The sequence below is a fragment of the Dioscorea cayenensis genome, chromosome 8 (assembly GCF_009730915.1).
Source record: "Dioscorea cayenensis subsp. rotundata cultivar TDr96_F1 chromosome 8, TDr96_F1_v2_PseudoChromosome.rev07_lg8_w22 25.fasta, whole genome shotgun sequence".
Lineage (NCBI taxonomy): Eukaryota > Viridiplantae > Streptophyta > Magnoliopsida > Dioscoreales > Dioscoreaceae > Dioscorea > Dioscorea cayenensis.
In genome coordinates this window covers 492,674-511,466 of record NC_052478.1, presented here as the reverse complement: position 1 = coordinate 511,466, position 18,793 = coordinate 492,674, and the positions used below count along the sequence as shown (strand labels likewise).

At 38.2% G+C, this 18,793-nt stretch overlaps 3 protein-coding genes across 10 annotated transcripts; 1 reads left to right on the top strand and 2 right to left on the bottom strand.

Moving 5' to 3' along the window:
- Positions 1–278: 278 nt before the first annotated feature.
- Positions 279–6,925, bottom strand: LOC120267422 (protein STRUBBELIG-RECEPTOR FAMILY 3-like). Of its 8 annotated transcripts, none has more exons than XM_039275063.1 (20): positions 6,723–6,911; positions 6,505–6,584; positions 5,956–6,077; positions 5,809–5,835; positions 5,484–5,613; positions 5,318–5,389; positions 5,110–5,175; positions 4,934–5,005; positions 4,759–4,830; positions 4,608–4,679; positions 4,462–4,527; positions 3,612–3,677; positions 3,074–3,447; positions 2,923–2,982; positions 2,544–2,827; positions 1,804–2,063; positions 1,560–1,698; positions 1,022–1,164; positions 725–881; positions 279–560 (listed from the first exon to the last, which is right to left on the bottom strand). In XM_039275063.1, the coding sequence occupies exons 3-20, from the start codon at positions 6,044–6,046 to the stop codon at positions 477–479; spliced, it is 2,235 nt and encodes a 744-aa protein (XP_039130997.1). In that variant the 5' UTR covers positions 6,047–6,077; positions 6,505–6,584; positions 6,723–6,911; the 3' UTR covers positions 279–476. The 8 variants fall into 8 exon arrangements, 7 of the variants coding, with proteins under 7 accessions (XP_039130997.1, XP_039130996.1, XP_039130999.1 ...); XM_039275062.1 differs by having other exon boundaries at positions 2,544–2,830; positions 6,723–6,910; XM_039275065.1 differs by having other exon boundaries at positions 2,544–2,830; positions 3,119–3,447; positions 6,723–6,908.
- Positions 6,926–9,116: 2,191 nt separating this feature from the next.
- LOC120267611 (translation initiation factor IF-2) lies at positions 9,117–10,055 on the top strand. Its single transcript, XM_039275287.1, has one exon. The coding sequence runs from the start codon at positions 9,220–9,222 to the stop codon at positions 9,916–9,918; it is 699 nt and encodes a 232-aa protein (XP_039131221.1). The 5' UTR covers positions 9,117–9,219; the 3' UTR covers positions 9,919–10,055.
- Positions 10,056–10,131: 76 nt separating this feature from the next.
- Positions 10,132–14,037, bottom strand: LOC120267909. Its single transcript, XM_039275585.1, has 2 exons — positions 13,254–14,037; positions 10,132–11,224 (listed from the first exon to the last, which is right to left on the bottom strand). The coding sequence occupies exons 1-2, from the start codon at positions 13,539–13,541 to the stop codon at positions 11,060–11,062; spliced, it is 453 nt and encodes a 150-aa protein (XP_039131519.1). The 5' UTR covers positions 13,542–14,037; the 3' UTR covers positions 10,132–11,059.
- Between the last annotated feature and the right edge of the window lie 4,756 nt (positions 14,038–18,793).

The window sequence follows — 18,793 nt, the reverse complement described above, 5'->3', positions numbered from 1 at the left end:
ACACCGCCAAACACGTAGGAAGAACATGAGCCAAAGCCCAAAGCAGCACTTATGATTATTGATTTACTTAATTAATAAACATCAATTATAAAAATGTTAATAATATTTAAGTGGACACCTCAGATGTCCGTGCAAAGCATGGCACGACTTTATATAAAGCATCTTTAATATCGCTTACATCAAAATGGAAGTGACTCCACTGCTCACTTAACAATTTTTGGGGGAGGCAGATAACTAAAAGCAGGGTTTCAATTGACCCATAACCCCTTCTGAATATCTATCTAAGTGAACTGAAAATTTAAAGAAATCATTGTCAGTCAGGTTTCAAGAACAAAATAACTCATCCAACAGTAACAATCTGGTGTACAAAAACTATGGAGCAAAACAGGTGCCAAACAGGTTTACCAATAAATAAACATGCAGAAAATCTTTGTCAATCTAAGAGAGAAGAAGCTTAAAGGCAGACAGCAGGTCTCTTATGTTCCCCTAGAAGCATCCTCTAGCATAAGAGTCAGATCTTGGACAACTTGGGACATTGGGGGTCTGAACTCTGCTCCTCGCTGCAAAATTCAGGGGAAAAAGAAGAAAAAAAAAATACTAGATCAATCTCACACATCTCAAACAAAGCACATTACGAAATGCTTTCATTTCTGAAACAAGCCTCTATTAAATTGGGTGTCCCACTCATTCAAGAAGAAATTCATCCGAAGCATCAATCATTTACCTGAATACAACGGCTTATAATGTCAGCAAACCGTGAAAGTGATTTCTGAGAGCAGTTTCCTGCAATAGAAGGATCTACCATTTGTGATAGAGCATTGATATCATGAAGCTGATAACAGGCCCATCTCACCAAATGTTGTTCTCCTCGATGTCTAGAGCTGTTGAATGTTGAGGAGAAATTGTAGAATTAGCAAGCATCCCATAAGCCCTTTTTTATATTAAAAAAATAAAAAATAAAAAATTAATTGAAATTTTACTAAACTGAAAGCAGATCCACAAGATCAAGCAAGTTTTGTACCTGTCATATGCCTTCCGGCCTGTTAGGAGTTCTAACATGACCACACCAAAGCTATAAACGTCACATTTATCAGTATACACTGCTGAGTCGCTCAATTCTGGTGCCTCGTAACCATATCTGTGTGCAAGTCCACTACCAGAGAACTGAGAAAAGCAAACAAACACAATAGCAAGCCAGAATACCAATTTCGTGCAGGAAATAGAATAATAATTATCTGCCATGATTTACCACAAAAAAACAAGACACCAGGTTCCAAATTGATTTTTTCTACAATACTTGGGTGGTAGTTAAACTCAATCAGTTTAATACCATGGAGGTTGCTTGGTAGAACTTCATTTGTAACAAATGATAAACCTCCAACTGAAATTGAAGCATACCAGTATGGACACTCACGAGGCAAATTTCAACTAGAGGTTTATCCTGACAAATTATTGAAGGTTACCAAGTGTCCATTATCTATCATACATCAGAAACTCAAAGACTAATCTCCATTTGTTCAAATTATTTAAAGTTTTAAGACAAAAAAACATTGACATACCTGAGATACAGACACAGATGACATTAACGAAGCCAGACCACAATCAGACACTCGCACTCTTAGCTCATCATCAAGGAGAATATTAGTTGACCCAAATTTCTGATGTATAACTGGCAGCCGGCAGGCCTCATGGAGATACCTTCACGAAACATAGAGAGGTTGGTACCCTTAAACAAAGTGCAAAAACAAGGAACCTGTGTTTTTGCCATTAGGAAGTATTCAACCATATAAGCATCCTACTTACTCTAGAGCTTTTGCTGCTCCAAGAGCGACATGAAGTCGGGCATTCCATGACAGTTGCCCAGCTTCATATTGAAGTGCATCACACAAGGTGCTTGTTTTATAGTAGTTATACACAAGTATCCGTTGTCCAAACTCCGCACAATAACCCACAAGGTCTAAAATGTTAGGATGCCGAAGTTCATAGATGCTTGACACAAGCTGAACATACTCATCGGAAGCCATTTTTGAGATCACATTCCCAAGCTTCATAATTTCCAATAACTGCAAAATAAAATTCATCAAACACTAATGCTCAAACCATTATATCTCTTTTCTACTAACTTACAAAAAGAAGTGTAGGAATAAATTGCAGCTTTCAAGCATGACTGAAAAAGACATAGAAATCAGCCCTTCATTGCTTGCAGCCACAGCGAAATCAAGAAATATTTAATGGATAAACAGCAGCAGTGTTTGAGAAAGAGAAAGCAGACAGATTAAGGAAATGATAATGAACTATCAAATATGATAGAATGAACAGCATTTATTCCAGGAGTCACAACAAAGGTAGTAATTTAGAAAGAGTTGACAAGGAAAGTATCCACAAGAAAGATGATTGAAAATCGTGTGAATTGGGGGCGTGTGTGCGTGCACACATGTACGCATGCATGTGTTTGGGGCAATCAAATAATAGTTTATGAAAGCAATAAGCATAGTAACAATAATTTGAATACACTCAATGAAATGCTAAAGCCTATTTGATACCTTTCCATTAGGTAGCTCAGCAAGATATACTTTTCCCCAAGTGCCATCTCTTATATGATTATCCTCATCAAAACTGTTGGTGTATTGCTGAAGAGAAGCAACAGAAAAGGATGTCACAGGAGTTGGCAAGCATGCATTCCCAGCAGATGACCCAATACTATTTCTACCGGGCGCTGTATACTTCACACTAACTTTTCCTCCAGAAGATGGTCGCTTTGTAATGACACCCATTACTGACATATTTAATCCTTGTTCCTTCTGTTTCTCCAAAGCCTCTCTCTGAACTGCTGAGAAGAACTCAAATTTTACTGCAAATCAAGTTAAAGTTCCAGTCTATTGAAGCTGAAATTTAAAGCGCATTCAGTGCAGAGTAAATTACAGGTTACAGCAATGTCAATCTGAGATTCAGTTTTTGGTACATCAAAAGCATTCTTAGGAGCTGCAATAAAATTAACGAGTTTTTTAGGAAAGAAAAAACAATGAGAAAAATAAATATGCCCTTTCTTCTATTAAACAGACGCAGTTTTTACCTCTCTCAATTACATGGTCTGTCTTGATCAAATCATCATACTTACAATATTCGTGGAGGGAACCATGCTCCTCCCTGTCCTGTGTCTTGAAAATATCCTTGTGCTTAAAGTTTCTTTCTTTCTTCTTTGATTTACAAAGCATAAGTAATAGCACAGCAACAAGTAACAAAGCCGCTGCACCGACCATACAGCCAACAACTACTGTTGTCGAAAAACTTTTTCCTCTTACAGTTTGGCCAATTGGTCCCTCTGTAGTATTTATGGGCATGCTTTTGGGGACAGGTGGAACTGAAACAGGCTTTGGTGATGGTGACAATGGTGGTTGCAACATGGGTGATGGTGCAATGGTTGTGTTGAACGGATTACCATCCTTTCTGCAAAACCACATATCTTTATTCATCAATATAAGGTTTCATTTGAAATAACCAATGCTATTCCTACCTATGGATGACTAAATAGCTTAACTAGTGCAGCAAATCCATATAAACTACAGAGGAAACAAAGACCAATCAGAAATATCATAATGGAGAACACGCACTTAAAATTAGGAATACTTAGCAACTTTGCTGGCACAGGTCCAGAAAATAGATTGTTTTCAACATTCCTGTTGCATACCAAGTAAAGAAAACAAATTAGTAATAGAGGTACTAGTTTTGGAACTTGCAATTGCCACAACAGACAACCAGCAAGATTAAATGTGCAACAAGGAACAAAAGAGGCTGCTTGGAAAAATAGTCTGGTGAGAGGTATAAATACAAACCAAACACATAATATGAAATCAATTTAACCCAAAGGCTTAAACCGAGAGATACCTACACTTGTATATTCAAACATTATTTATCAAACAGAAAAATATAAGCAAATGCAACCTACAAAAACTAAACAGCTGGTTATAGGTTAAAACAGGTTTGCCATTTACCAAGAAGCAATTATTGCGATAGAGAAAGAATGTTCTCATAGACCAATTTTTTTTGCTTTTTGCAGCTGCTTCTTCCATTAGTTCCCACTTCCCGTTACTGCTTTTGCCCTTACCAATAAGGTTTTTCTTTGTGGGAACAAGTTTACATCCTAAATTTTAGGACAACCATTAAATGTGTGCCTCATGGCAATGCACTATTAAATATATGCTTCAAATGAAATTTTATTGCTACATAGCACTCATCCAATGGCTTGTTGCAATTGCACCAGTTTTTAAGTAAGACTGACTGCTGAATTTATAAAGCATTATCAAATATCAACCATATCGTCAAGCAAAGTTCTTATTAGATTACAGCAATCTGTATAACTGTGTCAATAATCCACAAGCTTCTGCCTACATCCACACCTTTCTAAAAGAGTTGTCCAAATAGTACTTAACAAGAAATGAAGAAATAGTGATAGTTAAGTACAAATCTAGTAGGGGAAGATCTTGCAGAACATCAAGGAAATCAGTCAGCCGATTGTTCTGAATATGCCTGCAGCCCACACATGAGTAAAATTCAAGATTAGTATTAAAAACAAAAAATTGCAGAGACAACAAGCCAAGGGTATGTACAGAGTAGTCAAAGATGACAAGCTTCCCATTGAAAGAGGTAATGGACCACTCAAGTTGTTATAAGAAAGATCTCTGCATTGAAAAGTGAATTATATCAGATAAAGGATGAAACAGCTAACAATAAGCAAAGGTTGAAAGCAAATTTCTTTACAGATTTACTAGGCTAGTTAGAGGCTCAAAGGCATCAGGAATTTCTCCACCTAAGTGATTTCCACTAAATGACCTGAAGTCACAATTAGCAGTCATGAAAGAAAATCAGGAATGACAAGACATCATAACTGCTTCAGATAAAGCAAGTTATAGATGTAAACATCAAGTGGGCTTACATGTTTGCTAGGAGGCTTAGTTCTGACAAAGAATTTGGGATGCTTCCAGTAAATTGGTTATCTGATAGAAAACTGCCATACAAAAATAATAACAAGAATGATAATAATGATTTCCCATAGATATAAAACTCACCAAAAGATTGCACACAAATAACTTGGGCACAGTTCAGGCATACAATTCTCGCATTGTAAAAGGTAGATTTTCTGGAATACTTCCCCCAATATGGTTATTGCTAAAGTCCCTGTTACACTCAAAAAATAAATATCTAGAAATAAATATATTTCACAGAAAAGAAATCTTAAAAATAGATCTTGGCAACAAACCCAAACCATACATTCACCAACAAATAAAGAAAACACAAAAATCCTAGGTAGTCAACTTACAAGGTAATGATGGTTGCAAAATTATCTAACTTATCACCCAGCTGTCCTCCCAAATTTGTACCATTAAGAACTCTATTAAATTTGAAATTATTATCAGCAACGTATAAAATAGAAATCAATGAGAAAAAGGAAAGTAAAAAAGACATTAGCAAGAAAATTACCATACATTGCTGTTATATTTGAGATGACACATTGAACACCTTGCCAGCCCTCAGAGCAGGGGTCTCCACCCAGTGAGATCCATCCAGAAAGTGGAGGGAAGCCCAGTGCAGCATATAAGTTATTGATAGCATATACTAAAAGAAAAAAAGGTATTAAGAAAACCCATATTAAAGACTCTGCAGGCTGAATACATTAACAAATGATACAGAAAGCAGATAAGATAACCATGACTCAAATGAATGCAAATTTTATTATACAGCCCATCACTGAAACACAGTAAATAATCGGTAATGAAAACCAAGTAATTCCAGCAGATATAACTGACTCACATGAACTATAAAGAGTCATGTAGCAGGCTGCAGACACAATTCCTTACAATCCATGATCAGATCAAACAAGAAGTCATACAACATAAGAGAGGAAACATGACTTGTCTATATTAAGAGAAATAAGATGTTCAAGAAATGATGAATTACCATCTCTTGGATCAGTATATCCGAGGGAAGGTGACATGTTGGATATGATCATCAATCCCAAAACAGCCCAAAACGAAATCTTTGGCGTCATTATCCTCAGAAAGAGAAGCTCTGTCTATTGTCTGATAATTTCCAAGATAAAAAAAAAAACACCCCCACAGTGTAAACAATGCAATGCTTTGTAAACCAGATAAAAATGAACTTTGAAAATTGAATTGTAAACAGGAGCATCAAGAAGTTTGGAATTTGAAATTCTTTAAGTAAAATTATTTTAAAAATCCAAATAAAATAAAATAAAATATCCCACAGAACAAAGGTAGGGTTAATGCAGATACTAAAACTAGGGCAGTATAGATAAAAAATTAATTTTTTTTAACAAGCAAAAGTATGAAAACATCATGATTCAAGATCCCGTTCATCTTGTCTTCATTAGCAAACACCCATTAAAAATTGAAAATAAGGGGAGAAAAAGAACAACAAAGACCATCTAAGAATCTATCCACAATGAAAACTCAGTATAAAAGCTAAAAATGAAATCCGCGATCGCACCTCAGCCAGCCGCATAGCCTGAATGCAGCAAAACCTCGGAGCACAAAACCCTAGTACTGTAAAGAGAGGAAGAATCGAAGCTGGGGAGAGGCAAAGCAAAAGTATTAGACAACAAAATGAGGATGAGAAAAGAAGAGAAAGTTAAAGATAATGCCTGGATAAATCCCGCCACAATGATCATTCCAAATTTTTTTTTTTTAAAAAAAAAAAAGGATTACCTTTCTCTTTTCCAACCAATATTCCCGACGAGCACACACAGAGAGAGAGAGAGAGAGGGGGGGGTGAATGCTGGAGATGGAGAAAAGGAGAAAGGGTTTATGGGTGGATACCAGGGACGGGGGAGAAGGATACAGTTTTTCTTTTTTTTTTTCAAAATCTCTGTAGATATGGTCCAGATGGATCGATTGTATTTGTTCCCTCCTCTTTCTTTCGCTTTCCGGATATGGATTAGGGCCCTAATCCTCATCTTTTAGCATATAAGCCCGTGCTATTATTTGGATTTACATGCTCTAATATGTTTTAGGGTACATCACCACTGTTGATGCTTCACGGGATCAACACTCATGATTTGGATGTGATACTTCTATGAAATTTTTTTCCCTCCTTAATTTGAGTTTCTCGGCTATTGTATTACAAGGGAGTCCGATCCCAATAAATTCTTGTTGTATTAATATCAGATTTGTTTTTTATTTAGGATATTTATATTTTTAAAAAATAAAAAATAGGTCTGAATCTAAATTCAAGCAAGCAAAATTAGAACATAGGTAAATTGAAATAAAAAAAATTTATCTTTTTGCACATCAATGTGGTTTGTTTAATTTATTAAAAAAAAAAAAAAACCAAATTTTCAACATTTTATTTTAAAAGAAAATAAACTATTGTTTTTTTATTGTAAAAATGGTCAGTAGTTCGGTTAATTGAGTTTGGTCTTCGGCACAATTCAAATTGCTTCACTGAATATAGCATGGAAAATGATGTGAAAGCAAATTATTGCTGAGAAAATGGTGAAGATGGTGGTGATGTGTGGTATTTGTTGAATAAGATTCCAGAATGGTCCCTCCTTTCTCATTAACCCCACTTAACTTTGTTAATTATTTCTTAAAACATCATGAACAGCTACAGTTCATATATCATGGGATACTCCCATGGCAAGGTGTCCATTGACCAAGCAATGAAGCAAATGAGATGAACTCCATAATGCCTAAGCTAGTTTTATCCCTTAAAGTGGCCCTACTATTATACAAATTACCAACATAAGTGTTCCATTATACCATGCATTATTTGAATATCCTTCTTGGTCATTCAGTCTTTAACTATCTGTAAGATTGTTTTGGAGTTTTAAAATACACATTCAATTATTTATATATCATGAGCAGAGAAACTGGGCTAAGCCTGTAGGAGTATGATTGTGTGCCCACAAGTGGTTGAGCTGGATTCAATAGATAAAGCCCAAAACAAAAGAGTGCAGTTGAGGTCGGGTGACCTGGTCAGTGGAGAATGGAACAAAATGGCATGTTTCTCCCCAGAGGTTCACATGACGTGAAGAAACAAAGCGGTTCATAAATGATAAGATAATTGCTGCAACCTCTCTCCAGATCTCTCCCACTTGCCAAATTCATTCTGCTGTAAGTGTTAACAAATGTCACCCAATCACATTGCCCATTCATGCCGTGCGTCCTGCACTATTTCCCAATCTCATTGAATCACCCACCAAACTCCACCATATGTTTCTGATTGTCATCACAGATCCAATAGCAATCATCAGATTAAATGCCTGAGCTTGACGGTAGATGCCCGCCATTACCTTGCACTGCCCAACTTTTATGGCCCTTTTTTTTTCCCTTTTTCTTTTTCTTTTTTTCCTTTATTTTTTTTTCACTCTTTTGGGTCACAGATAAATTGCAAGGGACCAAGGAATCTAAAAGTTGGCATTCCAACTGAATCATGTGCCTCATTTATATCCCACCCCTCGCCTCCTCTCACCCTTTTTGAATCCAGCGGTCCGTTAAGGTGTTGAACAGCCGTCTGTAAATTGGTTTAATTAATGTCTGCCCATGATTCTCCAATCCCATTCGCTGCTGCAGCTGTTCATTCAGTGATCAGGATCCAACTAAACCATGGTTGTTGTCTTGTTGATATAATAATAATAATAATAATAATAATAATAATAATAATACCGGTAGTAATCTCATCACCACGTAGAACAGGCATCATGCGTTGACTGCACGCCTTCACACTCTTACAACTACTATTGCTACTAGTACTATTAATATTTAATACTGGTATGATATTATATGAAACGATATCTGCGGATGTGGAAACATCACCCGTCCTACATAACATACATGTAAGTATGTAACATGATACAAAGCAATGGACGGTGATGGACCTCGAAAAAGGCAAGAGCCCAGAATCAGAACCCGACTCCAGGCCCAGGGCCTTGTCATCCATCTACCGCTAGCAAGCACGTGACCGACCGCGAACATAGCATGCAATGAACAATGAATGCGATATATACTGTGAGAGAAGAGAGAAGGGTTTTTTTTTATGATAAATGGAAAAAAAAAAAATAGATATATATATATATATACAATCTCTATAAGAGTGGACTGGAGACCACATTTTGGCGTGCGTGTTGGTAATAAATATTAAATACCAGTATTTTGGTGTGATAGAATAATAAGAGGGATTGAGGAAACGACTACGTTTCCAAAGATGGGCTGCTGCTTGAGCATACGGCACCAGCGCCAGGCCAAGGATTCCTCTTTCCGAGAGAACCCGAAGGTCCGGAACTCGCACGAACCCCACCTCCCGGGACGAGATCCGCCGCCGGAACCCGAGGTGGAGACTGTCAAGGAGGTCCTTTCCGAGACCCCTAAGCCCAGGGTCAAGGACCAACAAGGGACGAAGCCGTTCCCTGAGGACGCCGCTCACGGGCCAACCAACGCCCCCGACGAGAGATCAGAGAACGATAGCGTCAGCGAGAACTTCTCCGTCCAGACGACCACCACAAAGAAACGAGGCGATGAGGTCGACGCCAGAGAGCAGAGGCCGAGATCCCGCTCCCCGGCGAAGGTCCAGAAGAAGCGCTCCTTCTCCGGGGAGCTCTCGTGCAAGAGAGAGAGATGCGTTGAGGGAGGAATGTTGAGGAGGGCGGACGGGCGGACCATGTCGGCGAGGGAGACGGGCCCGAGGAGCAGGGACCTTGGGGAGAGGTCAGGGAGGAGGTCGGTGTCCCCAGCAGCGAAGCAGCGGGCTAGTGGGCCGCAATGCCGAAGCTTGTCGGCGCCGAGGACGTCACCACGGCGGGTGCCACCGAGAAGGGCGCAAGAAGTGCACGGCAGAGGAGGTTTGGAGGCGAAGGAGTCGCTGGAGAACCCACTTGTGTCCCTAGAGTGCTTCATCTTCCTTTGATCAACCTCTTTTCTTTCTTTCATTCTCTCTTGAAATTTTAGTTGCGTGGGGGCGGAGACTGTGTTTTGTCGGCCATTTTAGACGCCGAGCTGCCGGGATGTTATGTAGCATCCCTTCTCTACTTTGTGGTTATTAATCTTACTAATTTTAATTTATACTTTCTGCATGTAAGGCTGTAAGCTTTGGCCAAGAAGAATCAACTAACTAGCTATATAAAATATAAATAACTAGCTTTTACTGATTTTTTTTATGCAAAGGAAAGACATGTTGGAGTGATATATAGGTATTGAATTGTAAACTTGAGCAGGGTGCTGTAGCAGACTGTTCATGAGAGGAGCGCGGGCGTTTGTGTTTCTATAATCCCCAGGTTCAGGTGGAATTGCAAGTTGAAATAAACGAGGGAACGCGACAAGTAGTAACGCTAGGGTGTCCCTGTGGTTCTAGAAAAGCGAAAAGCAGAGAGCGAGAGCACCACACGGACAGAATCCCCTGCGTCTGCCTTGGGTCCACCTCTCTTTCAAGGGAAAGGGAGACGAGGAGCTGCTCTGGGTCCTCACCATCACAAATCACCACTCAAGGCCGAAGCCAAAAGCCCAGGCGTAGCAGTTCTGAACAGCTCCCTAAGAGTGAAACTGGTTACAATTAGGTGTTGGCATACCAATCCCAAATCCCAGGAAGCAGCTTCCCAAGCTACCTTCAGAATATTAATTTCAACGAGAGCAATAGCCACTAAAAACTGGACAAAAAGACATTCAGAAAGAGGGGGACCAAATTGATTCGTGTTGAAAATTTTTTACAAGAACTCACCCGGACAGATTGAAACACAAGGACACCTTGACCAGCATGTTTCAAAACATCCAAGTAGATGCAGAATGCAAGAAAAGATGATTGGTAATGTCTTCCAACAAACTACCACACTGATGATCCTAACAGGAACAGGGGCAGCAGAAATTACTACACCAAAGGAGCCTAGAGCTATACACATTACATCAATGTCTGGTTTGTAGCCAAACAACTTTGAATCCAGACATGGAGAAAATCGCAATCAGAGGGGCAATTGAGGGTTTACCAACTAAATAGTTTGTGCTCAGCTGATGAAAACTGTAGTGCAAATCGTGAGTGCATTTGGATTCAGGGAGGGTCATATAGCCTGCGGATTTGATGTAGAACCACAAATTGGAATAGCTTGGTGGGATGGCCATGGCATCCGCTCAGGAGGGCATGGTGCAGGAGCAGGGTGGGCAATGAAGGTGGGAAAATCATGCCCTGGCATCAACACAGAAACACCTTTTGCATACAGAGACATCTGCATTTGTAAACAAGTCATCAGTCACAACAGAGAACACAAGGCAATTGCAATGCATGGTTTCACCAACCTAATCATTCAAATGTTATATACTTGTATGTCAACTTGCCTCACATAACAGTTTTGTCCTTCACATAGTGAGTTACAACCATTGAAATAAGAATAAGTTGGGGATGTTAGATTGTCAAGGAGATTGAGATTCAAGATGCACCCATTCAGAAATAATTCAGAGCAGGAAAGATTGAACAATCAACAGTCCTTTACCATAAAAAGGTTATATGAAGAACAATGTACTTATTACAATGCTCCATAATAATCCTTGCACTCCTTATAAATACCACATCTTCTATTGCTGCATTTACCAATGTTTAATTGGAAAACATACGAGGTGCTTTCTATGATAAATTAAGAAATAGTCATTTATTTGAAATCACACCGCAGGAACTATTATAAACATAGCAAATCTCCCAGTGATCTTTAAAGTTTCTAAGAAGTGAGCTGCCCATTTCTTCAAACCTACGAAAACAAACTTTACCATTGAAAGCTGGCAAGTGGATCAACTACTTTGGGTTCAATTTGAGTAATTAGAGTTTGAAGAAAAAAGCTACAGAGCTAAGAGATGGTTACATAATCATTTATCTTCCTATTCAATTGATAAAAAGTAAGCAGAGCATATCTTTATCTGACATAAATTTTGATTTACATATGGATGCCAGTGTTCTAGTCTACCCTTTTTACCTATGAAAGTGAGCCACCATGAGATGCTAGGAACGTTTTTATACCATAGTAGAACTAAGCTACATTTGAAGGGATAAGTTGTTCTCTAATGGACATCGCTCAATGATGTAGGGCCATCGACTACAGAGTCAGCCATGGGTTGAACAAGCACCTATGAAACATACAAGGCATAGACCCATCCTTGTTCATCTCAGAGAAAGAATGACATAACATAAAGCTATTGACACAACAAAGATTCCCTTAACACACAAGAGACAAAGGATCACATAGACACATGCTCTTGCTAACGAAGATGAGCCAAAAGCGACACTAATAACATTTTGCTCATTGTTTGTAGGAGTCAGCAGACAAAGAGGAGTGTTATCTATAGCATCCAATGCAGAATGTAAAAGCAAAGAATAGCAGCAGACAACTAAAGGGGTGGATGATGCAAAGTTGTGGCTGAGAGGTCAGGCCATATGACCAGCTGGAAATTGTCCATGGTTAAAAGCCAAAGGAAGCAGCCCTACAATCCACGGGACAGGCGAACCACCAGTTTCATTCCACCTGCCATGCGTGGAAAGCCATCTTGAAATCATGTACCCGTGGGGTTGCAGCTCTCTGATCGGAACACTACAAGGAGTTTCAAGATTGGATTTTGACAACTGTTTTGTCTTTAGCAGAAAAACTGATTTAGTGATGTCCACTAGCTGAGAAAACTGTCTTCTGAATCGCTAAAGTACAAAGCCTAGTGAGAAGTTCAAAACACTTCAAAACTTCAAAAGAAAAAGGTTAAAACAATATAACCATTCTTTGTGATTGAGTATGCATGTTCTCACATTCCATGATGTCCATTATGAATAACTGACTGACAGCTGAGTGTTCTCTAAGATCACCCAAAGGAAGAGAATTGGAAAATCTTTTAACTTGTATAAAGCACAGTGATCTTTAGAATGTTAATGCTAAGAATATAACTATATATATGTATATAGCTATACATCAAATATATCACTGTTAGTCCTGGCAAGCAAACTAATATCTGATAAAAAGAAATCCACCACACCCAGGGGAGACAACCAAAATCACACTCATATATAAAATAAATAAATAAGGAGGAAGTGTTGCTCCTGTTACCGCAGGAAATCCAATAGCTGCATTTTAAAAATTAAAAAGCAAGCACTTGCCACATGATCCAAATTCCCAAGCATAAAAAAAAAGAAGCAACTTTTAAATTTATTGAAAAAGAAAGAAAGCAAATTTATCATAGAAAAAAATAGGAGCACCAAGGGTGAGAGGATAGAAGGAAAACGACCTTAGGGGATGGAAAATCAAGCTTGCCGGCAAGTCCCGGCCGATGATGCTGAACATTGAGATCGGAACTGCGCCCTCGGAACCGCCGATGAGGCGAGTCGAGCAAAGAGGGAGCTGGGCGGAGAAAGCGCTCGAAGATGGCCATGACGAGGAACATGGAGATGAGGATGGCGGTGGCCACGAAGCCAAAAGAAACAGCGTTGACGGAGCTGTCGAAGTGGCGCCATCTCTCCCCCTCCGCACCCCTCTCGACCTCCAGAGGCGCCATAACTGGCCCCCTGTACGCCATTCCAGTGACTTGTGAGATTCGCGCGTGCTTATCAACTCTGGTGGTCGGAGGAGGGCCTGCGCATTGATCAAACTCTGTCTTACGTGTGTGTGTGTGCGCGCGCGTGCGGTGGGAACTGGGGAACTGGGGAACTGGGAGCCGGGGAGTATCAAGTGTGGAAAATAGGAGGAAGGTGGTGGTTTATCTCGTGAACTCCTTCCCTCGGAGCCTCTCCTAGTCTCCTCTCCTCTAAATTAGGACTTAGGAGGGCCTCATTGGAGTCTGGGGAGCGAGAGCATCAAAAAGAGGGGAGACCCATGTGAATGAAGACAGAAAGAAAGAGAGAGATGGAAGGAGGGACTTCGAAAGACGAGCTGTTTGAGAGAGATGACGAGCCCACCGCGGCAGTGCCTCTCCTACCTCCGTGATCAAGGGGTCTTCTTTATCTGCTTACCAATACTCCTTTCACCCTTGCTTTCCTTCTTAATTACTTCTCCATGCCCCTCCAGTCCACTTCTCAAGTGTGAATCCAATCCAATCTAATCTAATCCGTCAGTTGTGACACACATTAAGTCATCACATCGAATTTTTTTACTATTAAACTTACCACCTTGTGGAAATTAGCCAACATGTCAAGTGTGGTGAGGTTAAGGTTAGCTCGCACTAGTTGCCGTCCATTATATTACCAGGCCATAATAAAAGGTGCAGAGAATTAGGGATCAATTCCCCACCTTCATCAGATCGGGGAAAAAAATTAGACTTAAAAATTTTGCTTTTTGGAACTATATTACTAAAAAAGTATATAAGGCGCACACCCTCCCTTGTCCCTTCTCCAGAAAGCAATACTTTATGCCTGCCTTCTCGGAGGTATCAAGGCCTCTAATTATGCAACTAACCCACCAAATGGTGGATGATTGTGAATTTTATAAAATCATTTTGCTGCCGATGTTCTCCTCCTTCATTAAGATCATATCACATCCCAACGACATCTCACAAATTCTTCATGCAAAACCAACAATAATAATGACAAAATTTTGTCCTTGTCATGCCATGTACTCAATTCATATGCTTGTTTCACATGTCCAGACCAGAGATAGCACAGTAACATGGGTTGCAGCTATATATTTGGAAAACATTAGCATAAATACTGGAGACTTCACCGGGATTTCATTGTACTTTTTTTTTTTTTAATTTTATTCCCCCTTTTTTCTGTTTGGTTGATGACATGGCATCGGCCAAGAGGGATCACCACGCCATACCCGCCACTGCGAGGCCATGCTATAGAAGCAGAAGCAGAAGCAGGGGGGCACTGGTGTGTGAACGGTGTGTGATCCGGATATCGAGAATGAAAGGTAGAGAGCAACCTGGGGCTGTACCGGGACAATGTCAGGCCGAGGCAAGGCAGCCGAGCAGAGAGGTGCACATGCCGAGGTATTTGAGTAGAGCGTGACCTTGTGTAAAAAGCATTAAGTCGTCCTTCACCGTACGTACCTGCATGTCCTTTAGCGACCCATCCTTTGAATCTGCCTCTAGACGGATTACAATCAATTTGACTTCTTTTTTTCATCACACAATGGACCAAATTATTTGACTTGGAAGATGGTGCTGTTAATCAAGTGATCAACCCATTAACATTCCGTTGTTGCTCCCGTAAGGTAGCAGATGAATCAAGGGTGCCTCCTTTGCTGGTACTGAATAATTAAGGGGAGAAAAAACGAAAGAGTAGTGTGTTGAGGACATGAAAGACCACTTAATTCATACCTGCACTCGGACCTTTAATAAGTACGATTTGGCTTGATTATGTTAGATGTTCGTGTCAAATGAGTCTTTTGATGAACAAACGATTTCGGCCGTGTGGTATGACACTTTATTAGATCGCATAGAATCACACTTGCGTGCGTTGTGACAAGTGTTTGACCTGAACACCGCTCTGAAAAATAACAAGCTGAGACCCAGGTGTCAGCCTGGCACAACCCAGTTACAGTAGATAATTTTTTACCTGGTGGATGCATGCGTGTGGATGGTATTGAGCACCAGCCACCAGCGCTTGTAATTTGTCGTTGAGCTAGCTATGACCATATATATTTATATATATCAAGCTGTTTCTTTCACCATCATTGTATTACTTAATCTATATATACGCGCATGCATGCCTCCTGGTTCAGGCCCTTCAGGGACTATATATATATATATATTTACATCCGAGTCAACCGCAAGAGCCTCAGTCTAGTCAAAGAAAACTCTCCAGTTTCTGTTTATTTTCTCAACAGGACCACTTTTCAGTTGCTGCAAGTAACTCATTCGTTCTTAGAGCTTGAAGGGAAACCGCGCTTGCAATTAGAGAAAAAAAAAACTAATTTAGTCTGCACTCCTTCATTGCATACTTGCCTGCGTCAAATGGGTAGGTGGAGTGGAACTGGCCTGCCTCGCACCAACATGAAATTGATGGGAACTCTCCCTCCTCTTTCCCGTATCCTTCATGCTCAAATCAATGCAAGTCATTCAATTCTTGGTAATTATAATCAAGTTTCCATATCAATCGTTACACAGGTTTATGATGGATGTCTTGTCAATTATCATTTAAAATATGTGTTACATTCAATACAGGTGTGGTTTATTAATTTTTATAAATAAATATATATATATATATATATATATATATATATATATATATTCGATTCTGAAATAAGATAAATATAATTGTCTGTTCTTCTATCTTTCCTCTTTTTTTTTTTTTTAAACAAGTGGAACATACAGCCTGAAAGCTCTGCTAAATCATCAGGGGCACTCACAAGTCTCGGTGGAGCAAGTGGAGCGAGGGCCACACACACATGAGCGCTGAGACCACCCGCACACAACCACCACTCACATCTCTTAAAAATGTGCCCTCAGCCGAGATCGAACTCTCACCACTTGGTAAAGAGCTCTATCGATGACCCTCAGGGGCCGTTTGGTTGGCGGTAATATACAACATTACCACCTGTTACGTGGTAATCTTTTCACATTACCATGTTTGAATTATTGGTGGTGGTAATATTAATGGTAATCTGTGATTACTAACCTTGGAAGATTACCAAGAAACTTGGTAATCCCATTACCACCAAAATAGGTGGCTATGTTGGATTACCAAGTGGGTGGTAATCTGAAATATTTTTTGGACAAATATGTCATTTGTTTAAATGTAATAATTTTCATACTTTATTTGTTGGATAAAAAAAATTAAATTTAAATAACATTATTTTTGGAATATGTTTAGTTTCAAAAATTTAATTTTTATCCAAAATTTTATTTTATTTTAAATTTAAACTTGCATAAAATAGTAGACACAAGGGTATTTTGGGAAATTTAGAATATTACCAAGTTTATTACTATGTAACATGAGTTTCTAACCAAACATGGTTATCATGAATTATCACAACATTCCTGGGAATATAACATTCCCAATCTTATTACCACGGTAATCTCGTTACGTGGTAATATATTATTACCGCTAACCAAACGACCCCTTACCAATAGACCATTTGGTCATTGGGTTGGAGAGTATTGTTGTATGATTTTTTTTTACAATTAAAGTAGTTTATCCTTTTTTTTTAATCTATTTTTTTTTACCTTGCTCATAATTTCGGTTTTTCTTATTAATATCTTCCATCATGATCTTTTGCTTCTTTTTTGGTTCGTTTATTTTAGTTTTTATATATATTTATTTTTATTTTATAATAAATCAGTGATTTATCTATTTTATTAAAAAAATAATAAAAATAATATCTTCCACCCTAACATAGTTAATTTTATCCTGTTAGATAAAGAAAAATCTCAAATGCTTCAAAAACAAATCAATAGTATTTCTTGATTTATTATTTTGGGTTATGCCAGCCAGTTATAAGATATATACAGCCTAATTTGCGATAAATGACATGATTTGCTAGGTTAAAAAAAAACATAATAATCACAATATAATTAAACAAACTTTTTAAAAATTTTGCAACATAAATCAATCCTTATGTTGCTGAATGTTGACATGGATACTGCTTGACTCTCTTGGGAAAGAATGGTAGTCCTGCCGTTACGTTTAGTTGTTCTTTCTTCCACAAATGGTGGATTATTTGGGGTTCTTACTTTATTTTTGTTTATATATATTATTATTAAAAAAATATTGTTTATCCATGTTTTAGTAACAATAACAACATATTTTATTTTTAATAAAAATAGGGTTATTATGTTATATATCTTTTTATTGTTAATAGGTTGATGTTGGGTGTGAGGAAACGTGGAACTAATATGGCAATATGTCGAATATTTGGTGTGCAATATCACAATAGCTAGCAATTACATAATGAATGGGTAATGCAAGCATAACATACAACCAATCACAAGAATAATAATGTAAGAGACACCAATTTAACGTGGTTCTACTAAGAACAAGCCTACATCCACAAGAGAACAATGCTTCACTATATCATGGGGGAATAACAAGAATACAAGAACTATGCATAAAGTCACAAGAGGATTACCAAGCTCTAAGAACTAGCTTTACTTCAAAAACAAGGGTCTTGCATTGCTTTAATGAGATTAAGCAAGAACAAGAGCTCTTCTCTGCACCTTCACTCTTTCCACTCTCCAAATACAAGAGAACTCACCCTCTTTATCTTTCTATCTTTTTTCTTTATTTCACAACACCCAACAAACATAATCTTATATAAACAATAAAACAATCTAGACCGTTGGATTAAAAAAAAAATCAAGATTTGGCTTCATCCCAATAATATCAAGCCAATATTTAACAATTGAGTTTGATAGTGCACCAATTATCCATAATCCATAAGTTAAAGCACATTTGATTTTATGCAATTGCCAAATATGATATTAATTCATTTTTGATTTTATATATATTGCATGAATGGTAGTTGGTGCTACTGGAGCATGTCAACGACATTGCGACATATATATTTCCATATTGTTTATTTGACCATCTAATGTGAATTTATAATTTTTTTTTTTTATAATTCTTTGCTTGTTTGAGGCATTTAACATGATTGTTGCAATGGCTGTATGGTATTTTATTATTTTTTTTCTCTCATAAGTAAAAAAAATCAACCAGTCAAATCCCTCCTAACTCATTGGATGAGGGCTTGTGATTTATTAATGTTTATAAAAAAATACGGGATGCTGATTCATTAAATAAACAAATACAATTGTTACCATATTGGGGGTTAGATAAAACAACAATCTACTCATAAAATAAGTTTAAAGAATATGAAATAATTTTATGCGTA

What these genes read in the sequence shown, in the direction of transcription:
- LOC120267422 (XM_039275062.1), bottom strand. Translation starts at nt 6,046, where the DNA reads ATGACGCCAAAGATTTCGTTTTGGGCTGTTTTGGGATTGATGATCATA. An exon ending in ATATACTGATCCAAGAGATG is followed by an intron (nt 5,836 to 5,955) that starts GTAATTCATCAT and finishes TTGTGTCTGCAG; the next exon opens with CCTGCTACATGACTCTTTAT. An exon ending in TTATAAGCCGTTGTATTCAG is followed by an intron (nt 561 to 724) that starts GTAAATGATTGA and finishes TGAATTTTGCAG; the next exon opens with CGAGGAGCAGAGTTCAGACC.
- LOC120267611 (XM_039275287.1), top strand. Translation starts at nt 9,220, where the DNA reads ATGGGCTGCTGCTTGAGCATACGGCACCAGCGCCAGGCCAAGGATTCC.
- LOC120267909 (XM_039275585.1), bottom strand. Translation starts at nt 13,541, where the DNA reads ATGGCGTACAGGGGGCCAGTTATGGCGCCTCTGGAGGTCGAGAGGGGT. An exon ending in TTGATTTTCCATCCCCTAAG is followed by an intron (nt 11,225 to 13,253) that starts GTCGTTTTCCTT and finishes TTACAAATGCAG; the next exon opens with ATGTCTCTGTATGCAAAAGG.